Source organism: Arvicanthis niloticus, chromosome 30 (genome assembly GCF_011762505.2).
Source record: "Arvicanthis niloticus isolate mArvNil1 chromosome 30, mArvNil1.pat.X, whole genome shotgun sequence".
NCBI classification, from domain to species: domain Eukaryota; kingdom Metazoa; phylum Chordata; class Mammalia; order Rodentia; family Muridae; genus Arvicanthis; species Arvicanthis niloticus.
In genome coordinates this window covers 6198002-6224806 of record NC_133438.1, presented here as the reverse complement: position 1 = coordinate 6224806, position 26805 = coordinate 6198002, and the positions used below count along the sequence as shown (strand labels likewise).

The window sequence follows — 26805 nt, the reverse complement described above, 5'->3', positions numbered from 1 at the left end:
AAAATAGTCAGATGCCCCAGATGAGTTCCTCTTCCTCTGAGCCTGATAATATGACAGCCTCATGACACAAAGAAGAAACCTGACTGTGTAGGCCATATACTTTGTGTCTGTTCATTTGGCAAGAAGATAAACTCTGCAAACCTGCAGCAACTAGAAGATGCCATGACCCCCACTCTCACAGCCCTGCTGTATCTTGGTGAGATGTATAGACTGTGAGGGAGAATTTTTGTCTGAGAGGAAATCTACCTCACAACCATTCTGTGGCACATCAGGATGTCTCATCAGCTCAGAAGTCATCTGAAAGTGGAGGAGCTTCTCAGGTTTCAGTGCAAACACTCACAGGTATCTCTCTTTCAGGATTGATCCTGGGATCTGGGAACCCAGTACTGTCAGGTGAGTGTCTTCTTAGCTGTAGCATTTTAAACATATTTGATGGGGACTAAAGGTCACTCCTGAAAGAAGAAAATGGAGAACAGCAGGTGTGGGCTGATGCTGGGGATGCCTGAAACATTCTTGGTCTGACCACTGGTATCTGAAGGATATATCCTTGAACACAGCTGCTGATATTTTCAGGGGCCTTCTCTAAACCCACAATCAAGGTGGTGCCAAGCAATGTGGTGGCCACTGGGCAACAGGTGACCATCTTCTGTGAAGGGTCTTTACATGCCAAAGAATACCGTCTCCACAAAGAAGGAAGTCCAGATTACCTGATACCAACAACCCTTCTAGAAACTGAAAAGAAGGCCAAGTTCTCTATCTCACCGATTCAATGGAATCATGCAGGTCAATACTGGTGTTCCTATAAAACCCCAACTAACATGTTACGACAAAGTGACATCATGGAGCTGGTGGTGACAGGTGAGAAGACTTTACCTATACTGCAGGATCTTCCTTGAGAAAAGGTGTATGTTCATTGGGGACTCCCTTTCTTAAATCTGAGAAGAGGGTAACAATGCTTCCCATGTGAGTTCACCTAACAGGCTTCCTCATCTCTCTTAGGAGTTATCCTCGGTGAAGTCAGGCTGTCTGCCCTTCCCAGCTATGTTGTGACTTCAGGGGAAAATGTGACCCTTCAGTGTGCATCACAAGTTACATATGATAGGTTTATTCTAATGAAGGAAGATGACAAATTCTCCACTGTGGTGCCCTCATGGCAAACAAAGCCTACAGTATGGGGAGCCCTCTTCACAGTGGGTCCTGTGACCCCCAACCAAAGGTGGAGGTTCAGATGCTATGGATATTACTTGAGAAATTCCCAGTCGTGGTCAAGGCCCAGTAACCATTTAGAACTCCTGGTCCCAGGTAAGGAAGCCATTGTTTTCCCTTGAATGATCTTACATCTGATACAGAATTTCAGAGAAGGAAGTGATGTGTCGTGGATGATTGAGAGCTTGGGAGACTGAACCCAATGTGCGATACAGCTGGATGTAAGGTGCAGAAATCAGGGTTGATGTTAACAGTGGAACCCAAGAGTTTTGGGAAATGTGTCCCTGTGCTATTGTAGATCTGCTTAAGTCTCATTTGCAAGTGTTACCTTCTTTGAGCAACTTTCCTGACAGACATACCTCATGTTCTACTTCCTTACAGGGACCCATCACAAACCCATCATCTGGGCTCAACCAGGTTCCATGATAACCTCAGGGATTCCTGTGACCATCTGGTGTGAGGGGGACCACAAAACCCAAACATATATGCTATATAGAGAGGGAAGCCTAGAATCCTGGGACAGACAGCTCCAAATGGACCACAATAAAGCAAAACTCACCATCCCATCTGTGACACATCTAAATGCAGGGCGATATTCCTGCTACTCTTACACCTCTGCTGGGTGGTCAGAATCCAGTGACACCCTGGAGCTGGTGGTTACAGGTGAGAGGGCTCTCAGGAGTCTAAGATCCAGATGTTATTGTCATGGAAATACTGATCCAACAGTACCTCCTACCACAGAGCATCTATGGAGGTGATTGTATATGCTGGTTTGATATTTCATGTGTATCTCTCCTAGGAGTCTACAAAAAACCCACAATTTCTGCCCTAAAAAGCCCTGTTGTAAACTTAGGAGTGTTTGTGAACATCTCATGTACCTCAAATCAGATATTTAACTGGTTCATTTTAAGAACTGATGATCAGAAAATCTACAGATCCTTTGGATTACAAGACCCATACTCTATGGCGTCTCTGGCCAGGTTCCAAGTGGGTCCAATAACTTCTGGACAACGTTGGAGATTCAGATGCTATGGCTATTGTGAAGATAATCCTCAGGTGTGGTCAGAAGCCAGTGACCCATTGGAGTTCCTCGTCTCAGGTGAGGGAGCTGAAGCTTCTCTGTGAAATAACATTGCACTTGACACAGGTTCCCAGTGGAGGCCCTGGTATGTGTTGTGTCCAAGGACCAAATGTTCCTGAGCCAAAGACACAGTATGCAGGCTGTGGTTGTTATCATTCAGTAAAGTGTGTGTGGGATAGGTGATAATGAGAATGAAACCTGGGATGTTCAGGTGAGTGAAGGGTCTTCTTATGTCATTACCAATTCTTTGGCTATTCATTGGAAGTCAAGAGTAAGCCCAGTATAGTTGATCTTTACTGTAAAACTATGCAATGTCCTAAGTCTTACTCACCTATTTCCTTGCAGGGAACCTCCAGAAACCCACCTTGTGGGCTGAGCCAGGTTCTGTGATCCAGTCAGGGAATTCTGTGACCATTTGGTGTGAGGGGACCATGGAAACCAACATATATTTCCTGTATAAAGAAGGAAACCCATCATACTGGCTCAGACAAACTCCAAAGCAGATTGGTAACAAGGCCAAGTTCTTCATTGCATCCATGAGAAAGCATAATGCAGGGCAATATCGCTGTTACTGTTACAATTCTGGCGGGTGGTCACAGCACAGTGACACACTGGAGCTGATGGTGACAGGTGAGAGGACACTTCGAAATCCCCGAGAACTTCCTTTAGAAAGGTGTATGTTCACTGTGGTGTCTCTTCCTCAAATCCCAGTAGAGCCAGACAATGTTTACCACATATTTCACCTCACAGGCTTCCTAGTCCCTTCTAGGAGTTTACTCCAGCAAAGTTACCCTGTCAGCCGTTCTCAAGCCTGTGGTGTCCTCAGGAAGGCATGTGACCCTTCAGTGTGACTCACATCAGGCATATAAAAAGTTCATGGTAACTTAAGTGAAAGAATAAGAGAAACTCTCCAGGACTGCATATATAAAATACATACTCAAGGTCGTCCCTGACCCAATTCATATTGGGTCCTGTGACCCACAACTAGACATGGAGGTCCACATGCTATGGCTATTACTTGGATAGCTCCCAGCTGTGGTCAGTGCCAAGTAATCAGATAGAACTCTTCATCTCAGGTAAGAAAGCCCTAGCCTTCCATTTAAATGATATCACTACAGAAACAGGATCCCAGGCAAAGACTTGATGTGTGGTAGGTGAGTGATCCTAGGCTTCTGCACCTATTGTTACAGAATGTGTGATATAGCTGGACCTGTGTGCAAAAACCTAGGTGGATAATAACTGGATATCAAGAGTCCAGAAAAATGTGGGATCCTTGTGTGTCCTTCTGCTATTGTATATCAGTTTAAATGTGATTTGTCACTGTGACTTCTGTGCAGCAGTCCTAAGATATATACATCTTCCTCTACTTTGTAGGTCCCATCAAAAACTTACCATCTGGGCTCATTCAGGCTCTGTGATCCCCTCAGGGAGTCCTGCAACCATATGGCGTGTGGGGACCCCAGGGACCTATGTGATACATAAACAGAGAATCCCAGAATCTGGGACAGAAGGAACCAAATAGAGCACAAGAAAGTAAATCCCACCATCCTTTTTTGACAAGCCAGAATGAAGAACCGTATGACTTTCTAGGTAGACAGAGCCAAGTCACAACCTGTGCTGGTGGTGACAGGTGACAATTCAGTAAGGTTCATAATCCTTTTCTTTTTCTCCAGGAAATACTGTTCCAAAGTTGTTCACCCACTGTCCATCTGCTGAAGGCAATGGAAGCTTTTTTCTCATTTGACAGTGTGCCTCTTCTTTTCACAGATGTACACCATGGCAAACCTACTCTTTTAGCCTTTCCCAGTCCTGTGGTGACCTCAAAAGTTAATGTGACCCTCCAATGTGTCTCCTCAAAAAAATATGATTGGTTCATTGTGACTGGGAAAGATTTGAAGTTCTCCAGGTCCCAGAAGGCACAGTTCATACACACTGGGAAGTCCCAGGCTCTGTTCTCTGACATCTCTGTGGAATCTAGCAAGAAGGGGCCCTTTACATGTTATGGATATAATGCAAGTACTCCACATATGTGGTCAGAGGCCAGTAACCACCTGGAGATATATGTTTCAGGTGAAAAATCTTGTGTTTTATTTAACTGTATTTTGATACCACGAAACATTTTGTTATTATATTAGCCTTGCCACTTCCAGGAGGTTTCTGGGAAATAAGTGGCCAAAGAAAGGTCTTGACTACTAAGGCCAAAGCATTAGGGGTCATGTCATATTCACAGCAGGATCAGGAGTGGAATGTATTACAAGATCAGCTCGATGACATGTTATCTCTCATTGTTCCAGGGTTGTCAAGGAAGCCCTCCCTGCTGAACCACCAAGGCCCTGTTCTGGCCCCTGGAGGGGACCTAACACTCCAGTGTTCCTCTGAGACCAGTTATGACAGATTTGCTCTATCCAAAGAGGGTAGAAGTGACCTCACACAGCTCTCTGTCAATCAGTTACAGACTGGACAATATTATGCCAACTTCACCTTCAGTTCTGTAGATTTCTCTACCGCTGGACAATATAGATGCTACGGTGCATCCAGATTTTCTTCTGAGTGGTCATCCCCTAGTGTTCCTCAAGACATCCTGGTCACAGGTGAGGAAAAGTCATGAATTCAGCAGGGGACCAACTTATCACAGGCTCAAATGGGAGGAGACCTTGGATTGATCATCAATATGATGATGAAAATCTCAGGGTGAGGTTAATCTCAAGAATCTCAGAGATCTACCAATTGACAATGGAGTGCGTGAGGAATTGACTGTGAATATATAGACTAGATACTGAAATAGAACCTCAGAACTGTGACTGTAGCTCCCCACTCATGTTTCTCTTTTCTAGGACATCCTCATATCACACCCAATCTGTCAGTGCATCCAGGCACCATTGTGTCCTCAGGAGAGAATGTGACCCTTCTCTGTCAATCATCAATCCCAGTGGACACTTTCTTTCTGTTCAAGGATGGTACTGCCTATCCTTCTATGCATCAGAGATTAAAGTTCCAAGATCCACAATGTGAGGCAGAATTCTTCCTGAGTGCTGTGACCCCAGTCCTTGGGGGTCTCTATATGTGCTTTGGTTCTCAAAGCTCATCTCCTTACCTGTTGTCACACCCCAGTGTTCCTGTGGAGATCAAAGTCTCAGGTGAGGTGATTCTGACCTGTGTGAGCTCAGAAGGTAACCCATGATTTATGACCAAGGAAGCTCTTGGATGGTATAGGAGTAAGTTTAACATAGAAAAGATCATAAAAAGAAGGTTCATTATTCAGAGATTAAGAAATAAACTGATGTTTTATAATTAATGACCATTCCACCTTCTACATGGAATCTAGAAGACTCCATGTAGAAAGTAGAAGGTTCTGGAGAGGCTGCAGTGTACATGTGAGAAGACTTAAAGGGATGACAATATGCAGGTGATGTTCCACACATCATCCTCACAATCTATTTGCCACAGTCTTTCGGTACTCACAAACCCATTCCAACAAAAGTTTTAGATTTTCCTGTCCAGGAAGTTTATCCCATTCTAGAATGCATGGAAACTCTGTCTCTGTGAGTCTCCATTCCTGTATTAGCTTGGATGGTGATCAATGTGCTGGGTATGGAAGTCAGACTTTACCATCATCCCTAGTAACAGAGAATCTCAGAGGCTAGGCTGCAATACAGGCATGCTGATGAATAGTGATATTGAGAGGAGCACAAAAATGAGAGGTGTCAATTCCCCTGATTGCTTTACTCAATAGTATCAGGTCATGAAATTCCCATGGTGTCTGACCACAGAGGTCTAAGCAAGAGCTCTGTTGTGGGGAGAGTATATGGATCATGCTATTTATGGGGTTGGTGAATTTTCTTCAGGAGAGGTTGACATGGAAAAACACTCTATTGTGTAATTTTCACTTTCTATTTATTATTAATTTATTTATTTTTATTTAAAATACATTACATATTTTATCTCCTCACCCCATTCCCCCCACCATCCAGAAACCCCCTAGCGTGTCCCCCTTCCTGCCTCCACAAGGGTGTGTTCCCACCTACCCCCAACTCCCCCTTCACCACCCTCTATTTCTGCCTCCTGCTCCGTGTTCAGCCTTCATGGGATCAGGGATCTCCTTTCCCACTCATGCCTGACAAGGCCATCCTCCTCTAAGTATACAGCTGAAGTCATGGGTGCCTCCCTTTGTGCTCCCAGGCTGGTGGTTTAGACCCTGGGGAGCTCTGGTTGGCTGGCACTGTTGCTCTCCTCTTGGGGCCACCAACCCTTTCAGCTCCTTCAGTCCTCTAACTTCTTCATTTGGAGCCCTTGATCAGATCAATGGGTAGCTTTGAGCATCCACCTCTGCTTATGTCAGACTCTGACAGACTTTCGAGGGGACAGCTGCATCAGGCTCCTGTCAGCATGCACTTCCTGACATCCATATAGGTGTCTATCTTTGGTGACTGAACATGGGACAGATATCAAGGTAGAGTGATCTGCTGATGGCCCCTCCTTGACTTTCTGTCCCACACTTTGTCACCTTATTTGCTCTCTTGAGCATTCTGTCACTCCTTCCAAGAAGGACCAAGGCATCCACACTTGGTCTTCCTTCTTCATGAGCTTCATGTGGTCTATTAGTTGAATCTTGGCTATTTCAAGCTTTTGGGCTAACACCCACTTATCAGTGAGTAAATACCATGTGTGTTCTTTTGTGATTGGGTTACCTCACTTAGGATGATATTTGCTAGTTCCATCCATTTACCTAAGAATTTCTCAAATTCATTATTTTTAATGGCTGATTAGTACTCCATTGTGTAAATGTACCACATTTTTTGTATCCATTCCTCTGTTGAAGGACATCTGGGTTCTTTCCATCTTCTGGCTATTATAAATAAGGCTGCTATGAATATAGTGGAGCATATGTCCTTGTTATATGTTGGAGCATCTTATGGGTATATGCCCAGGAGTGGTATAGCTGGGTCCTCAGGTAATCCTATGTCCAATTTACTGAGGAACTGGCAGATTGATTTCCAGAGTGGTTGTACCAGCTTGCAATCCCACCAACAATGGAGGAGTGTTCCTCTTTCTCCACATCCTCACCAGCATCTACTATCACCTGAGTTTTTGATCTTAGCGATTCTGAATGGTGTGAGGTGGAATCTCAGGATTATTTTGATTTGCATTTCCCTGATGACTAAAAGTGTTGAACATTTCTTTAGGCGCTTCGTGGCTATTCGAGTTTCCTCAGTTGAGAATTCTTTGTGGATGTGGAGAAAGAGGAACACTCCTCCATTGTTGGTGGGAATGCAATCTGGTACAACCAGTCTGGAAATCAGTCTGGTGGTTCTTCAGAAAATTGGACATAGTTTTCAGTTTCTACAAGTTGAAATTTGAGAGCTCTCACAGAGGCAGCAAGTTCCTGTTATTCTTCATATCATCTGTGTCATCTGCTTAAAGAGAATGTCTCTAGAACCCACTTCTGCAATAGTCCTTTCCTATTTGCTGCTGGGATGGTGACTTTGTGTAGGGATGTTGTAGAAAGCTAGGGAAGAGCGTCAAGGATCCTTCCTTCAAGTTTATAATGTTTAGCTCCAGTGTAGAAAACTAGATGGGAGGCCAGATACCTTGAGATTAATTCATAACAACATACTTTCTTCTAGGTGACCTGAACAGGTAAACTGACTGCAATATAGTTTCATGTTGCATGGCTATCAGTTTGAAGGATAGTTAATATAAATACAAAGCATGGCCATTCACTTAGTAGAACCTCTTGCATATATCAAAAAGACCAGTAAGAAACTCCTTCAGAAGGGAGAGGGTTCATCCCGATCTGCATGAAGTTATGTGATGAGAGCATTGTACATGTACAGGAAGGAATATATGAAGTGGGACCAGAGTTGTAGCTCAGTTGGTAGAATCATTTTCTAGCATGCAGGAGGCCCTGGCACTAAATATACTGTGAACCATGACTGGTACTTGTAACTGCACTCAGAAAGTGGAAGCAGGAGGATCAGAAATTCAAAGTCATCCTAGGTAACATTGAGTTGAAGGCCCGTCTGGGCAATGTAAGACTATCCCAAAGAAAGAAGAAGGAAAGTAGAAAGACAGGAAGAAAGGAAAGAAATAAAAAAAGAATGGCAGACAGACAAAAAAAAAAGAGAGAAACAAGGAAGAGATCGAAGGAGTGAGAGAGAAACAAAGTAAGAAATTAAATTAAGAAATTTGGACTTGCCAGGCATGGTAATGCACACCTTTAATCCCAAGACTCAAGAAACACAGGCAGACCGATCTCTGTGAATTCAAGCACAGCCTTGTCTACCTTTCAGGACAGCCAAGGGTATAAAAGATTTTTGTCTCAAACAAACAAATGAAAAACTAAGAAGCTTGGACTATTTTATAAAATCTTTTGTATGAATATTCACGGTAAAATCAGCATAAATAAAATTTCCAGTTCATTTCTTTTTAATTTTTTATATTTATTTTAATTTTAAAAATAATTTCACACATAAGAACTGTATTTGCATTGTTTATACCCCTTCCTCTCTTCTTCCAGTTCCTTCTATTTATCCTTTGCTCTCTCTCAAATTCATGACCTTTTCATTAATCTTGCTATATATATGTATATATAAATACAACATCCTGTATATATATATATATATATATACATATATATATCCTCTATATATATATATATATATATATATATATATATATATATATATATATATAATGTAACATTTAGTTTTGCTCAAAAGCGTAAGTATTTAGGGCTCACCACTTGGGATTCAATAACTCCCCAGGGGCTCATCCATGGAAAAACTGGATTTTCCTCTCACAGCAGCTGTCACTTGTCTGTAGCTTCCTCAGCTAAGTGTGGGACCTTTCATTTCACCTACCCACATTGGCATGTCAACTAGTGTTGTCATTACTGTTTTCTTTAGACAAATACATACACATGTATACATATTCAACAAATTCATGGGTAAGACTCCTTGACATAGAAGACAGTATCTTACATCACATGTTCTGGTCCTCTGGTTCTTGTATTTTTGAACTCTCATGAAATATTTCATGAGCTGTAGCTGTAGGGGTTGTATTGTAACTGTATCAGTTAGAGATGGGTACATCATTCTTCATGTTCTCTGTGTTTCGACTGGTTGTAGATTTCTGTGATGGTCTCCACATCCTGTATAAGAGAGATAGAGGGAGGGGGGAGAAAGGGAGGAGAGAGAGAAAGAGAAGGGGGAGAGAAGACAGAGAGAGTGAGGAGAAGACAGAGGGAGAGAGAGAGAGAGAGAGAGAGAGAGAGAGAGAGAGAGAGAGAGAGAGAGAGAGAGAAGAGGAACTTTTGAGAGAGGGCCTAACTATGTAGCCCTGGATGACCTGAAACCCACTATGTAGATCAGGCTGGCCTCCACCTCACAGAAATCTGTTTGCCTCTGCCTCCAAAGTTCTGGGATTAAAGGCATGGGCCACCACACCTGTCTTGGCTTATCTATCTTTAAATGTCATTTCTGTTAAAATAATGGTGTAGGTGAAGGAGGAAGGAAGAAAATAAAAACATAGGACATAGGAGACACTTGGGTTTCTAGTATTTCACACAATCTACGTTTTTCTTTTGGTTCTTTCTGAGATCAGCTCCTCAGGCCATCACCAAACATATCAGACCCCAAGACAGGTAAGTAAAGAGAATTTTTAGCCATAGGACTCAATACAGAAGTTTAAGTCCTGTCCAAGGGAAGCAAAATCCTGAGCTGATTTCATCTCCCCTGACCTCTGTGACCTCTTTTTCTGTAACCTCTAGTCTCACAGCCCCAGGACTGCACAATGGAGAATCTCACCAGGATGGGGGTGTCAGTCTTGGTCCTTGTGCTTCTTGGCATCCTGCTGTTTGAAGCTCAGCACAGTCAAAGACAGACCCAACATACGGCTGGGAGAGAAAGCAGTGTTTCTTTCATGGTGGCAGAGTCCTGTGAATAAGTCCAAGGATCTCAGGTGATTCTGCAAGAAAAATCTGGGACTATAGTTAGTGGGGAAGCATTTTCAGAGATCATTCAGGGAGGAATGCGATTTGAGTGTAGGGGAACACCTGGGTACTGTGGTGGAAAGGTCTTCTATAGCCAATCATCTTGTTCTCTCTTCACCTTGATGTATACTTTAGCTGATGATCATTTCTCTTCTCCTGCCTCCAATAATGGGGAAGGCATAATCCTGTCTCATCAGTCAGGTTTGGGTCCTAATCTTGTGTATCTTCTGCCTTCCCACTTTTCCTTTATTACATGCTACCATAATCCCATTTGCATCATGAGCCTTCATCTTCATAAGCACATCACAAGCACATCCATGACCCCTGTGGAATGTCATTTATATGTAGAGTTTAGAATTGAGATATAAAACCAATATACTTTTTTAAAGATTTATTTTAGTTATATGAATACACTGTAGATGTCATGTATACTGGGAGAGGGCATCAGAGCCCATTACAGATGGTTATGAGCCATCATGTGGTTGCTGGGAATTGAACTCAGGACCTCTGAAAGAGCATTCAGTGCTCTTAACCTCTGAGCCATCTCTCCAGCCAAGATAGTAAATTTTTTGTAGATTTACTTATTTATATTATGTGTGTGAGGACACTGTTGCTGTCTTTAGACACACCAGAAGTGGGCATCAGATCAGATGTTTGTGAGCCACCATGTGGTTGCTGGGAATTGAACTCACAATCTCTGGAAGAGCAGTCAGTACTCTTAACTGCTAAGCCATCTCTCCAGCCTGAAACTGATATATTTTTTAAATTTAAAATTTCAGTGTTTACCACATGCATTTATAGAAGCAGCTGGAATGTAAATGAATCAAGAATCTTGAACCACTTTGCTGTCAATTTTGATCAGTTCAATGAAGACATTTTTGAAAAATGATTAATTTTTTGTGTTATCTGCAATGCCACTTACAATTCTTTCTAATATGAGAGACTTTAACTTACTTCCTGACCTTACTGCAATAATTAGGGCTTTACATAGGTACCTAAATATTCTACAAAAAGAAGAGATATTGCTGTCCTCTTTCCGATTTAAAATTTGACTTATGAGACTTCTAGGTTTTCACTGTTATATAGAATGTTAAATTTGGTCTAGTATATTATCTTATTTAGATGGAAAATTTATCTGTTCCTATTATCTGTGATTGCTACTTATAAATTTGCATGTGAAAGCCACAAAGGCTATTTCTTTATCTACATGGATGCCTTCATCATTCACATTTTCAGTTTTATTCCTTGTTAATGTAATGGATAGTATCAATTACATTATGAGTGCCCCAGACTTCCAAGGTCGTGTAAATGCCTTGTTCATGTTGGACACATTGGAGCAAAGTTGATAATACATCTATGTCACTAACAATAAAATATATTCTCACACATGAGATTCTCATCATGTATAAGGTGCATGCTGACTGCTGTAACACCCTGTCCTAGTTAACATTTTATTTCTGTGATAAGGTGTCAGGACCAAAAGCACTGAGTGTGAGGGAAATGTTATTTAATCTTACATATCTCAGGTCACTGTCCACTCTGAAAGGAAGGCAGGAACTAAAGTAGGACAGAACTGGAGGCTGGAACTGAAGCAAAACTCTTGGAGGAGTAATAATCCCTGGCTACATTTTTCCCTATGTAGACTTGCCTAACAGCCATTAATAACAATCACATCACAGATTAATACTATTTTGTCTGTAAATAGTGACAAATTGACTTATTTTTTGCCAATTTGTATTCCCTTGATCTCCTTTTCTTGTTCTAGCTAGAACTTTGAGTACTATGTTGACTAGATACAGGGAGAGTGGGCACCCTTGTCTTGTCCCTGATTTTAGTGAGATTGCTTCAAGTATACCTCCATTTAATTTGGTACTGGCTGTTGGTTTGCTGTATACTGCTTTTATCATACTTAAGTATGAGCCTTAAATTCCTGGTCTATCCAACACTTTTAACATGAAGTTGTGTTGTAATTTGCCAAATGCTTTTTCATCATTTAATGAGATGATCATGTGATATTTTTCTTTGAGTTTGTTTATATAGTGGATTACTTTAATGGATCTCCATATAGTGAACCAACCTTGCATCCCTGGGATGAAGCCTACTTAATTGTGGTGAATGATGGCTTTGATGTGTTCTTGGATTCGGTTTGTGAGAATTTTATTGCATATTTTTGCATTAATATTCATAAGTAAAATTGGTCTGAAGTTCTCTCTTTTGTGTGGTTTATGTATTAGAGTAATTGTGGCTTCATAGAAGGAATTAGGTAGTGTACCTTCTGTTTCTATTTTGTACAATAGTTTGAGGAGTGTTGGTATTAGCTCTTCTTTGAAGGTCTGATAGAATTCTGCACTAAAGCCTTCTGACCATGGGCTTTTTTTGTTTGGGAGACTTTTAATGACTGCTTCTATTTCTTTAGGGGTTGTGAGACTGTTTAGATGGTTTACCTGATCCTGCTTTAACTCTGGCACCTGGTATCTGTCTAGAAAATTGTCCATTTCATCCAGATTTTCCAGTTTGGTTGAATATAGGCTTTTGTAGTAGGATGTGATGATTTTTAAAATTTTCTTGGTTTCTGTTATTATGTCTCCCTTTTTATTTCTGATTTTATTAATTTGGATACTGTCTCTGTGCCCTCTGGTTAGTCTGGCTAAGGGTTTATTTTTCTTGTTGATTTTCTCAAAGAACCAGATCAAGGTTTTGTTGATTGTTTGTAAAGTTCTTTTTGTTTCTACATGATTGTTTTCAGCTCTGAGTTTGATTATTTCCTGCCATATATTCCTCTTGGGTGTATTTTGCTTATTTTCCTTCTAGAGCTTTTAGGTGTGCTGTCAAGCTGCTAGTGTATGCTCTTTCCAGTTTTTTTCTTTGTAGGCACTTAGAGCTATGAGTTTTCCTCTTAGCACTGGTTTCATTGTGTTCCACGAGTTTTGGTATGATGTGCCTTCATTTTCATTAAATTCTAAAAAGTCTTTAATTTCTTTCTTTCTTTCTTTTTCTTGTTCAAGTTATCATTGAGTGTTGTTCAGCTTCCCTGTGTATATGTGCTTTTAATTGTTTTTGTTATTATTGAAGCCCATCCTTCGTCCATGGTGATCTGATAGTATGCAGGGAATTATTTCAATCTTCTTGTAATGGTTGAGGCTTGTTTTGTGACTGATTATATGGTTATTTTTGGAGAAGGAACTTTGAGGTGCTGAGAAGAAGGTATAATCTTTTGTTTTAGGGTGAAATATTCTGTAGATATTTACTAAATCCATTTGGCTCACAATCTCTATTAGTTTCACTGTGTCTCTGTTCAGTTTCTGTTTCAATAACCTGTTCATTAGTGAGAGTGGGGTCTTGTACTATTATTGTGTGTGGTTCAATGTGTATTTTGAGCTCCAATAAAGTTTTTTTTTTTAATGAACTGGGCACCTTTGCATTTGGGGTATAGATGCTCCGTATTGAGACTTTCTCTTGGTGGATTTTTTGTTTGATGAATATCAAGTGTCCTTACCCATCTCACTTGATAACTTTTGGTTGAATTCTATTTTATTGGATACATTTTGTCTAGAAATTTCCTCCATGAAAGAAATTAACCAATTTAATTTGAATTTTGTATCAGACAAATTCTTAGGCAGAATAAAAATAGATAAATTTTCCAAATATCATAGGGTTGGTCTCTATCCCAGTTACAGCTAAATGTCTTGATTCCCTCTGACACTTTTGAGAGTCACGTCCTTTTTGCTGACTTGTTCCCATAACTGCTTTCCAGGTCACACTAATGTGGCCTATTAAGTTTGCTCATGAAATCTACCTTATTATCCAGCCCAATGTCTCAGAGTCTTCCACATTTCTCTAAACCCCAGTATGGTTAGGTTCTTCACAACAAGAGCTAACTCTCTGATACCAGCTTCTCTATTACTTTTCTGTTGCTCCAACAAGACACCTTGACTGAGGCAACTTGTAGGAGAGTTTAATTTCATTTATGATTCCAAAGGGTTAGTTCACGTAATGACAGGGCAGGGACAGTAGACAGCCATGGTAGCTGGAGCAGGATGCTAAGAGCTCCCTCTTGAAACACACACACACACACACACACACACACACACACACGGCAAGTGGAAATGAAAATGGCTCAATTCTTTAAACGTTCAAAGTCCACATCAAGTTGTTGGGAACCAGACCTACCCAAGGTTTTTTCAGAGGCTCAGATGAAAGAACAAAGTAAATATTAGCTTTGTGTCCTTATCCAGGCACAGACTTGGCAATGCTGGTTGTAGCCAAGAGTCAAAGTTGTATTTGATAAATGGGACCTCATGAAACTGCAAAGTTTTGTAAGGCAAATAGCACTGTTAGTAGGACAAATTGGCAATCCACAAATTGGAAAAGGATCTTCACCAACCCTACATCTAACAAAAGATTAATGTCCAAAATTTATAAAGAACTCAAGAGGTTAGACATGAACAACTCAAAGGACCCAATTAAAACTAGGATATAGTTGTAAACTGAGAATTCTCAACAAAAAAATCTAGAATGCCATGACACACTTAAAGACATTTTCAAAGTGCTTAGTCATCAGGGAAATGCAAATCAAAACAACACTCAGATTCTACCCCACAACCATCAGAATGGCTAAGTTCAGGTGATAGCAGATGCTGGCAAGGATGTGGGAAAAGAGAAACACTCCTCCATTGCTAGTGGGATTGCAAACTGGTACAACCACTTTGGAAATTAATCTTGCAGTTCCTGAGAAAATTGACAGTAGTTCTACCTGAAGACCCAGATATCCCACTACTGGGTATATACCCAAGAGATGCTCCAACATTTCACAAAGACATTTGCTCAACTATGTTCATAGCACCTTTTTAGAAATAGCCAGAAACTGTGAACAACCTAGATGTCCCTCAATTGAAGAGTAGAAAAAAGATAGCACAGCTACACCATGGTCAGATATTAACAACAAAATCATCATGAATTTGCAGGCAAATGGATGGAAGTTGAGAATATCATCCTGAATGAGGTAATCCAGTCTTAAACAGACATTCATGATATGTACTCACTCATAAGTGGATATTAGCCATAAAATATAAATGCCATGTTTCACTCCACAGACCCAAAGAAACTAAACAAGTAGGAAGGCCCAAGCAAGAATGCTTGAATATCACTTAGAAGGAGGAATAAAATAGTCATAAGGGGCAGATGGAGGGAGGGAACTGGGAGAGAGCAGGAATGGGGGATTCAGGATCAGGTGTGGGGATGGACAGGAGAAGTTGCTAGATGGCCATGAAAATGAATGGAAATCTGCAATGGTGGTGTTGAAGAGGTGGGGGGACTTCCAGGATGAGACATGACCTGGAACAAGTGAGGTGTACAAGAATCAATGGGGGTGACCTTAGCAGTGACTCACTACACTGGGGATATAAATCCTGAAAGAGGCCACCTTCTGTCCAGACAGAAACCCCAGTGGAGTGATAGAGACAAAAACCCAACCACAAACCCTTCAAACCAAAATTTATCCTATCTACAAGTACTGCAGCCATAGCAGAGGGAGCAGAGACTGAGGGAATGGCCAACCAATAACTGGCCCAACTTGAGACCATCGCAAGGGCAAGCAATAATCCTTAGCACTATTATTGAGACTCTGTTATGCTTGCAGACAGCAGCATGTTGTCTAAGAGGCTCCACTCAGAAGCTGAGTTAGACAGATACAGACACCCACAGCCAATCAGTGAATGGAGATTGGGGATTCTAATGGAAGAACAGAAGGAAGAATTGTTGGCCCTGAAGGGGATGGGAACAACACAGGAAGATAAAAGAGTCAACTAACCTGAACTCTTGGGCCTCTCAAGAGTCTGAACCACCAACCAAAGAACATACACAGGCTGGACCTAGGCCTCCCTGAACATATGTAGCAGATGTGTTGCTTGACTTTCATGTGGTTCCTGCACAAGTGAAGTGGGGGCTATTGCAATATCTGTTGCCTATATGTGGGATACATTCTTCTAGCTGGGCTGCCTTGTCTGGCCTCAGTGGGAGAGGAAGCACCTAACTCTCAGACACTTGAAGTTCCAGGTTTGGTGAGGATACTGGGTGGCTGGTGGTAGCAGGTGGGCTACCCACCCAGAGGAGAAGGGCAGGGGGTATGGGGGAAGGACTGTTGGAGGGGTGACTGGAATTTGGTCAGTGAGTGGAATGTAAAATAAAAATAAATAAAAAACATGAAATTGGAGAAAAAAAGTGTCAATGCTGTAGATTCTGGGGACTTGATTTCCTCCCTGGACTGTGATTATCAGTCCTCAACCATCTGTGTTGGTGATATTTTGTGCTTGTTTTTTCACCATTGTCTGATTTAGCTTTCTGCTGACTTTGACTCATTTTCTCCTTACAAATAGTATATACTTGTCAAACATGCTTAGCATAAATCATCAGGCTATGCAGGAACTCCTGATCCAAGTGACTGCTTTTTGTATTTATTTCTTGTCTTATTTATTCCTCAATTCCCAATCCTCCCACTGGATGCCTTACCATTCAAGACCCTTATTCCTCTGAGTTCTGGCTGTTCAGGGACATACTTCCTCCAAAGGCTAGATCTTAACTTCTCCAAACAGCGCCAACACCGGGAGATAAGTATTCACATTCTTTAGTCTATGGAGGGCATATTCAAACTATCATATCCTCATTTTCTCTAATCTCCATTCTAACATGATTATTCTCCCACCCCAAGTCACCTTTTCCTGCTCATTTCTTCTTCTTAGCCCTCCTTCCTGAACTATGCACTTCTGATGGTTTCAGGGGGAGAAGAATTCATTGTCTTCAGTTGTGAACCCAAGGAAGCCAGGCTTCAGTGGGCAGTTCCCAACCAATAGTCACACAGATGATCATTGTTAAAGTTACTGGATCTCAAGGCCAAACAGCAGAGATAAACTGTTCTAAAGTGACTCAGATGCATGTGCTGAATACTCTCCATATTTTGGGACTGAAGAATGACGTGGAAAGAACACAAGGGGCTTAGCAGCCTTATAGTAAGCCTTTGGGTTTGGGTTTGAGGATAACTGTATACCTAAAGAACTCAAGCAGAGGGCTTCACAAGTACCTGTTAATACACATGTACTCCATCATTCTATTAGATACTGCCTTAATCACTGTTCTATTGCTGTAAAAGGATCCATTTAATTCAGACAACTATTTTTTTCATTTTTTATTGGATATTTTATGTACACTTCAGATGCCATCCCATTTCCCCATTCCCCCCTTAGAAAACCCCTTTCCCATGCCCCCTTTTCCCTTTTGCACTTATACATTTTGTTTTACAAAATGTTAATCAAAGGCTTTATAAGTTTGGTAATGCTCAATCAGAGGTGTAACCCAATACCCAACCTAGATATATCAACTATATTGACTGGTGGAGACACGTGAACATCTGCCTCCCTGTCTCCCCCCTCTTTCTCCCTCTCATCACCTAGCTTCTCCTTTCCTTCTTCTCCTTCTCTCCTTACTCCTTCTCTTCCTCTCAGTACTCCTCCCACCTAAGTTCCTCCTACATATCACCCTTCTTGTTAAAATAAAACTTTTCTCTCAAAATACAATTAGAGCATAATTATGCCAATTTGTACCAGTGAGGTACAAGATAGTCCTGATACCCAGTCCATCATTTTGTTGACTAACCAGAACCTCTGTCATCTATCCTAACTAAAAAACTTAGTTCTGAACCTGGCTTTTTCCTTGGCTTTAGAATGAATGTTAGCTGAATACCATCCACTCAAATCTTTTCTCTCAAGGTAAATAGACAGGATTGGCTATGAGACTATAAGTTTTCAACCCCGTCAGAAATCCAGAATGACTGAGTTAACTATAATTGTGGGAAGCACAAACCATAGCTTCTAAAACTTAGTCAATTTATAGAAACCTCTGAACACCTAGACACTCTCTCTACTACAAAATGTTGAAATATCTGTTCTTCTGCCTTCTGGCCCAGGATCATCTGACAGACCTTAGTGCTGCAGAATTATTAAGGGCTGATTACTCTGTCTAGGCAGATATACTATTCTGCAAGTGTGTCCTTTTCTGGACAGTAATTTGTCTGTAGATGGAAAGAGGCAATTCTTGTCTAGTGGCTGTCTCACCACAACTGGAGCAACTCCAAGGATGCTCAATTTCTTCTTAGAATTCAATACAGGAAGCTGTCCGGAGCAGACAGGTCTCTAATGAAAATGAACATTAATACTGAAATGTCTGTCACGTCAATTCTGTGGACTTCTGACGTTTTGAAAACCAGCTATCCATGTAAGGTAATCTGGACTGTTGTCTGTTAACTCCACTCAGCTATTTCTAAATAAAACATAGAAAACACCCTAACAATAATCTCCAAGCCATGAATTTTCTATAGTCCCTTAACTCACAGGCTAACTATCTCAAATCAGTTAAAAAAGTTAAAGAAGGACTGGGTCTAAGCCTTGTATTTGTAAATGTGTTATACTGGTACAATGCCTATGAGAGTAACAATATTCATCTCACTTTTATATCAACAAGAAGCTCGTACCAATGAAAACCTTAAAATTGTAAATAAAGTAAATTGGTGCCATTTAAGAATTTATATCTTCATCTTGATAATAATTGTACCTAAGAGATAGCTCTTATATAATAGAAAATATTTAACTGAGGTCTTGGTTACAGTTTCAGAGATTTAGTCATTATTATCATGGTGGGGCACACATGGTGCTGGACCATTAGCTGAGAACTACATCCTGATCTGCAGGTTCAAAGAATGAGTGACTGAGTTCGGCATGGGTTTTGGAACCCTCAAAGCCCATGCCTCAGTGACACACTTCCTTCAGCAAGGTCACTCCATAATTATTTTCACCTGGTCAAAGAGTTTCACTCCTTTGTGACTAAGCATTCAAATATAGGAGCCTATGTGGGCAATTTTTAGTCAAACTACACAGATATGCACACTGACATTTGGAGGAAGCAGTGAGTCCAGGTCTGTGATACTAACTTGACTGGTTGGCATGGTGTCATATCTGAAAACATGTTCCTCCCCAGATCATTCTCTTACAAAGAGCAAAATTATTAATGTGTTGGCACACATGTTAGCCCCGAGTCCAAGTGATGATCTATCATGGTTAGAAATGTAGATTTAAAAGCCACTGTCTACCCAGGAGGACCTTAGGAAACATTGCTGGGCATGTGATCCAAATAAATACCATCTGATTTCTACAGCCTCATAAACGTCCACAGGACCCTGATAACCACCATTTAAGATCTTCAGTCTCAGGGACTTCTCATGGTATTGTCCAGATACCACTAGAGATTTGTACTTGCTAGCTGAGAGGCAATAAATTCCTACTCAAAATATCCAAACATACATGTGCAGAGTGGATGTAAGGTAGTCACACAAACTGAGATCCCTCACTAATGACCATGCACATAGATTTTTCCCAAAACTAAAGCCAGGTGAGGACAGAAAGACTTCTATTTACGACCATGAGCATGATTGTGAGTAGTATCAGTAGTAATTCTCAGTTAGTTGGGCACTGATGGACACACAGGACTGCAGAGCTAAGCTAACAGAATCTATCCAGCTATGTGCTTAGTGGTTGTGGTACACAAAGAGTAGATTATGAATGCGGTACCATGGGACAAGAATGCCCACGTTTCTAGGGAATTGTTGTTGCTGTTGTTTCTCCTCCTCTTCCTCCTCCTTTTCTTCTTCCTCCTCTTCCTCCTCTTCTTCCTCCTCCTCTTCCTTCTTCTTCCTACTCCTCTCCCTCCTCCTCTTCATTCTCTTCCTCCCCCTCTTCTTCCTCCTCTTCCTCCTCCTCCTCTTCTTCTTCAAAACCAGGGACAATGTTGCTATTGCTGTGACTCAACATCTGACCCACCACAGAAGGTAGATTGGATGCCATGTGATGATGCAAGTTCATTACATGTAGCTCATCCTGCCAGTAGAGGGCAGCACCTGCTCCTCCTGAGAATGATACCCTGGGGAGGGCAGTGTCTCTGAGTTCACAGGATCATCACAGCTGAGGATGTAGCTCAGATAGAGCACCTGTTGAGCACGCAGTAGTCTCTGGGTTCAAACAGAGAGAATATCCTATCACTTATTCTCAAGGCCAGGGAAATCAGATACCCATAAAAAGTGATACTGTGACATACTGGGATGACTGGTCATAGGTGTACATACAAGAAAGAGGATGGAAGGGTTGCTGGGTCTGATAGACTATGTGACTATTCCATTTCAAATGGATGTAGTGAAAAGTTTGGGATATATTGTGCAGTGTGAATTTTTCTGTTATATCCAAAGTGTAAAAATCATGCATATAGAGAAATAGAATTTATAGGTTATGAAAATGATTTGATATTGACACACCATGCCACTGATGTCTTTTGATCAGTAGAATTCGTGGACCCAGGAGCCAAAGTGGAGAGTAATAGGTGCCCTCTGACAATCATGTGACACAAAGGAAAGGTGAATTTCTTGTGATCTTGCTCATATGTGATGCTGAGGTAGAGAATCTTCCTAGATGGGATTCTTTCACTAGTGAATGCCATAAGGAGCTATTCTAAATCACTGGGTTTAGTGGTACAAGCCTGTAATCCCAGCACTCAGGGGGCAGAGGCAGGTGGATTGACAAATGTTAGGGGTCAGTCTGGTATATATTGAGTTCCTGCCCAACCAGAGTTAGTTACTTTAAAGATCCATTTTCAGAAAGAAGAGGAGGAGGAGGAGGAGGAAGAGGAGGAGGAGAAGGAGGAGAAGCAGAAGGAGGATAAGGAGGAGCAGAAGGAGGAGGAGGAGGAAGAGGAAGAGGAGGAGGATTATTGTCTAGGAATAGTGGTACACACTTGTAACACCAGTGTTTGGGAGGCTAAACTATTAGAATGCACATTTGAATATATATATATATATATATATATATATATATATATATATATATATCCAGACTGAAACCCAAATATCCTAAGTAAGAGCTTGGGGTTTAAGATAGTGTACTGCTCTTTCGGAGAACTCAAGTTCAGATTCTATCAAGTATCTCAGACTGATCACAACTGCCTGTAAATTTAGCTCTGTGACATCTGACAGGTACTTGAACTCAAGTGCACAGTACCCCCTGCCCTCCACACATGCATGTGCGTTCACAAACACACACACACACAAATAAAAACAAACTTTCAAAAGTACTAAAAAAGAAGCAGGATTATCTTAAATAAAAACTGAAGCATAAATTTAAGAGAATTAGATAAAGCCTACTTGATCATGATGGATGATTGTTGGATGTATTCTTGGATTCGATTTTCAAGAATTTCATTGAAGATTTTTGATTGATATTCATAAGGGAGAATGGTCTGAAGTTCTCTTTCTTTGTTGGGTCTTTGTGCTGTTTAGGTATGAGCTTGATTGTAGCGTCATAGAACAAATTGGGTAGTGTTCCTTCTGTTTCTATTTTGTGGAATATCTTTCCATAAACCCAGCATTACCAAAGATAATAACAGGAAAGCTACAATACAAGGAGGGAATTTATACCCTAGAAAGAGCAAGAAAGTAACCCTCTTCCAACAAATTCAAAAGAAGATAGCACACAAAGATACTTCCACCTCTAATAACAAAAATAACAGGAAGCAACAATCATTGTTCCTTAATATCTCTTAACATCAATGGACTCAATTCCCCAATTAAAGGACATAGGCTAGTGGACTGGATACATAAACAAAACCCAGCATTTTGCAGCATACAGGAAACCCACCTCAGTGAAAAAGACAGATTCTACCTTTGAGTAAAAGGCTGGAAAACAATTTTTCAAGCAAATGGTCCTAAGAAACAAGCTGGGGTAGCCATTCTAAAATCTCCAGCCAGAGAACACAAAGGGAAGGACTGACTCACGGCTCCACCTGTATAGGTAGTTGAGGGTGGCCTTACCAGGCATCAGTGGAAGTGAATGGCCTTGGTGCCTGAAAATTTGTATTCCCTAGTGTTGGGGAATTTCAGGAAAGGGAGCCTACCATCATAGTAATTGAAGGAGGGGTGGGGGGATGGGGTAAGTGGTTAAGCATCAGTGGAAGTGAAGGGACTTGGTGCCTGAAAGTTTGAATTCCACAGTGTTGGGGAATTTGAGAGCAGGAAGGAGGAAATGGGAGAATGGTGGGAACACACAGTCATAGAAACTCCCAGAATTATATGGATTACACATGACAGAAGCAGGCTGCCAGAAGACTAGATTCTAGAATTCAAACAAAAAATTCTCTTGATACTAACATCTGTTTTGAGAATTGTATATTGCAGAGTACACAGCCTTGTTGTATCCACTCATCAAGCAAGCTGATCAGACCTGCTTGAACTTCTGATGTTCTGGAATTCCAGCTGGATGCAGTTTGGACACAGCATCAGAGGCTTATCAATTTACTCTCCCCCCACCCCCGCCCCTCTTCTAATATCTCAATGCCCGTAATCAGCTTGAAGAAGTTAATGAAGAGTCAGTGCCCCTATTCCCTGGGCTTGGGGACTGAGGTGGTTAATATTGGGCTGTCTTTCTAGGGAAAAGTATTGGTTCTGCTGGAACAGGGAGGATTAGCTAGGATTTATTGCATAGCCATAACCTACTGGTAGAAATATGTATAATATTTATTAAGATGAAGTTATCATTTCTTAAATGGTACAAAATTTACATTGCTTTCAAATTTAAGGCTTTCATTGGTATGAGCTTCTTATTGATATAAAAGTGAGATGAATATTGTCACTTTCATAGTCATTGTGCCTGTATAACTCATTTAGGAATACAAGGCGTAGACCCAGTCCTTCTTTAACTTTTTTAACAGATTTGAGATGGTTAGTCTGTGAGTTAAGGGCCTATAGCAAATTCATCGTTTTGAGTTTATTGTTAGGGTGTTTTATATATTTCATTTAGAAATAGCTAAGAGGAGTTAACAGACAAGAGTCCAGATTACCTTACATAGATAGTTGATTTTCAAAATGGAAGTCCACAGAATTGATGTTACAAACTCTTCTGTATTAATGTTCATTTTTGATTAGAGACCTGTCTGCTCCTGACAGCTTCCTGCTTTGGATTCTAAGAAGGAATTGGGCATCTTAGAAGTTACTCAAGTTGTGGTGAGACAGCCACTAGGCAAGAATTGCCTCTTTCCATCTACAGAAAAATGACTGTCCAGAAAAGGACACACTTGTGGATTAGTCTACTGATTATATCTGCCTAGACAGAGTAATCAGCCCTTAATAATTCTGCATCACGAGGTCTGTCAGATGATCCTGGGCCAGAAGGCTGAAGATAGGATTCTCTAATGTTTTGTAGTATAGGGACTGTCCAGGTATTCAGCGGTCTCTATAAATTGGTTAAGTTTTAGAAGCTATGCTTTGTACTTCCCATAATTTCAGTTAACCCAGTCATTCTGGATTTCTGCCTGGGTTGAAAACTTATAGTCTCATAGCCAATTCTGGCTATTTACTTTGAGAGAAAAGATTTGAGAGGATGGTTTTTGGCTGACATTCATTCTAAAGCCAAGAAAAAAAGCCAGATTCAGACCTAAGTGTTTTAGTTAGGAGAGATGAGAGAGGTTCTGGTTAGTCAACAAAATGATGTACTGGGAATTAGGTCTATCTTGCACCTTACTAACACAAATTGGTATAGTTATGCTCTAACTGTATTTTGAGAGAAAAGTTTTATTTTAACCGGAAGCGTGATATGTAGGAGGAGCCAAGGTGGGAGGAGTACAGACACGAAGAGGAGGAGTAAGGAGAGGAGGAGGAGAAGGAGAGGAGGAGCTAGGTGATGAGAGAGAGAAAGGGGGGTACATGGAGGCAGATGTTCACATGTCTCCACCATTCACAGATAGTTGATATATCTAGGTTGGGTATTGGGTTACCCTTCTGATTGATATTGACCATTACCAAACTTATAAAGCTTTGATTAACATTTAAAAATTGTATAAAAGCAAAAAGGAGAAGGGGGCATGGTATAGGGGTTTTCTAGGGAGGGAAAATAGGGAAAGGGGATGGCATCTGAAATGTAAATAAAATATCCAATAAAAAATAATTAAAAACAAATATAAGTGCTAAAAAGAATTAGGAAATATCTCAAATAAAAACTGAAGCATAAACGTAAGAAAATTAGAAAAAAATAAAATAAGTCTATTTAACATAATTATTTGAAGTGTGTGTATACATGGATGCACCACATTTTCTGTATCCATTCCTCTGTTGAAGAACATCTGGGTTCTTTACAGGTTTTTGCTATTATAAACAAGGCTGTAATGAACATAGTGGAGCATCTATCCTTGTTATATGTTGGAGCATCTTCTGGGTATATGCCCAGGAGTGTTCAAACTATTTCCAATTTTCTGAGGAAATACCAGACTGATTTCCACAGTTTTTATACCAGCTTACAATCCCACCAGGAATAGAGGACTATTCTTTCTCCATCCTTGCCAGCATCTTCTGTCACCTGAGTTTTGATCCTAGGCATTCTGACTGGTTTGAGGTGGAATCTGAGTGTTGTTTCGATTTGTATTTCCCCGATGACTAAGGATGTTGAACATTTCTTTAAGTGCTTCTCAGCCATTTTGAAATTCCTCAGTTCAAAACTTTTTGTTTAGCTCTGTACCTCATTTTAAGTAGGGTTATTTGGCTCTCTGGAGTCTCACTTCTTTAGTTCTTTGTATATTGGATATTAGCCTTCTATCAGATGTAGGATTGCTAAAGATCTTTTCCCAGTCTGTTGGTTACTGTTTTGTCCTATTGATAGGGTCCTTTGCCTAACAGAAGCTTTTCAGTTTTATGAGGTCCCATTGGTCAATTCTTGATCTTAGAGCACAAGCCATTGGGGTTTTGTTCAGAAAATTTCCACCTGTACTCATGTGTTTGAGGCTCTTCCCCACTGTCCCTTCTATTAGTTTCACTGTGTCTGGTTTTATGTGGAGGTCCTTGATCCATTTCGATTTGAGCTTTGTACAAGGAGGTAAGAATGGATCGATTTGCATTCTTTTACATGCTGACTACCAACTGAACAAGCACCATTTGTTGAAAATGCTGTCTTTATTCTACTGGGTTGTTTTAGCTCCTTTGTTAAAGATAAAATGACCATAGGTGTGTAGGATCATTTCTAGCCCTTCACTTCTATTTCATTGATCTATCTGCTTGTCTCTGTACCCGTACCATGCAGTGTTTTCTATCACTATTGGTCTGTAATACAGCTTGAGGTCATGGATGGTTATTCCCCCAGAAGTTCTTTTATTGTTAAGAATAGTTTTCGTTTTTCTGGGTCTTTTGTTATTCCAAATGAATTTGCAAATTCTCTTTCAAACTCGATGAAGAATTGATTTGGAATTTTGATGGGGATTGCATTGTAGATGCTTTTGTCAAGATAGCCATGTTTATTATATTAATCCTTCCAATCCAAGAGCATGGGAGATCTTCTGAGATCTTTGATTTCTTTCTTCAGAGACTGGAAGTTCTGTCATACAGATATTTAGATTCACACCAAGGTATTTTATATTATTTGTGACTATTGTGAAGGGTGTTATTCCTTATTTTCTTTCTCAGCCTGTTTATCCTTTGAGTAGAGGAAGGCTACTGACTTATTTGAGTTGATTTTATATCCAGACACTTTGCTGAAGATGTTTACCAGGTTCAGGAGTTCTCTGGTGGAAATATTGAGGTCACTTAAGTATACAATCATATTACTGCAAATAGTGATATTTTGACTTCTTCCTTTCCAATTTGTATCCCATTGACCTCCTTTTGTTGTCTAATTGCTCTATCTAGGATCTCAAGTACTATATTGAATAGATAGGGAGAGAGTGGGCAGCCTTGTCTAGTCCTTGATTTTAGTGGGATTGCTTCAAGTTTCTCTCCATTTAGTTTGATGTTGGCTTGCTATATAATGCTTTTGTCCTCTCTAGGATGCCTGCAGCTCTGCAGTCCTTGACCTCTCTTGGGTACCTCTGCAGCTCTGCTGTCTGTGTCCTCCCTAGGGTGCCTCCAGACTCAGTTTCCAGAGGGGAGCAGATCAACTGGAAGACTGCTCCAGCCACTGGTATCTGGGCCAGGGCCAGAAGGGGAGTGGCTCTCCACAGGGGCAGGGTCTGGATTCCAGGTGCCCTCTGGGAGCTCTCTACTGCTAGTTGTGCTTCTAAGGCCTGGGGAAATGTGCCTTGTTTATCCTTTGAGTAGAGGAAGGCTACTGATTTATTTGAGTTGATTTTATATCCAGATACTTTGCTGAAGTTGTTTACCAGGTTCAGGAGTTCTCTGGTGGAAATATTGAGGTCACTTAAGTATACAGTCATATTACTGCAAATAGTGATATTTTGACTTCTTCCTTTCCAATTTGTATCCCATTGACCTCCTTTTGTTGTCTAATTGCTCTATCTAGGATCTCAAGTACTATATTGAATAGATAGGGAGAGAGTGGGCAGCCTTGTCTAGTCCTTGATTTTAGTGGGATTGCTTCAAGTTTCTCTCCATTTAGTTTGATGTTGGCTTGCTATATAATGCTTTTACTATGTTTGGGTATGGGCCTTGAATTTCTGATCTTTC

At 40.7% G+C, this 26805-nt stretch overlaps 1 protein-coding gene across 6 annotated transcripts; it reads left to right on the top strand.

Annotated features, from left to right (window-relative positions):
• The first annotated feature begins 26 nt into the window (after window positions 1-26).
• Window positions 27-16481, top strand: LOC143440860 (leukocyte immunoglobulin-like receptor subfamily A member 6). 6 transcript variants are annotated; one of them, XR_013108207.1, is made up of 13 exons: window positions 27-196; window positions 358-393; window positions 574-858; window positions 1000-1302; window positions 1588-1869; window positions 2006-2305; window positions 2633-2917; window positions 4055-4357; window positions 4582-4878; window positions 5122-5424; window positions 10056-10246; window positions 15242-15279; window positions 15916-16480. XR_013108207.1 is itself a non-coding variant. In XM_076927736.1 (12 exons), exons 1-11 carry the CDS (start codon window positions 163-165, stop codon window positions 10229-10231), a joined length of 2604 nt encoding a protein of 867 aa, XP_076783851.1. In that variant the 5' UTR covers window positions 27-162; the 3' UTR covers window positions 10232-10246; window positions 15242-16481. The 6 variants fall into 6 exon arrangements, 4 of the variants coding, with proteins under 4 accessions (XP_076783851.1, XP_076783850.1, XP_076783852.1 ...); XR_013108208.1 differs by lacking the exon at window positions 15242-15279 and adding an exon at window positions 9890-9929; XM_076927736.1 differs by having other exon boundaries at window positions 15242-16481.
• Window positions 16482-26805: the final 10324 nt, after the last annotated feature.

Bases quoted from the DNA above. Each gene is read 5' to 3' on its own strand.
- LOC143440860 (XM_076927736.1), top strand. From the start codon at position 163: ATGACCCCCACTCTCACAGCCCTGCTGTATCTTG. The intron at 2,306-2,632 runs GTGAGGGAGCTG...ATTTCCTTGCAG, and splicing joins ATTGGAGTTCCTCGTCTCAG to GGAACCTCCAGAAACCCACC. The intron at 4,358-4,581 runs GTGAAAAATCTT...TCATTGTTCCAG, and splicing joins CCTGGAGATATATGTTTCAG to GGTTGTCAAGGAAGCCCTCC.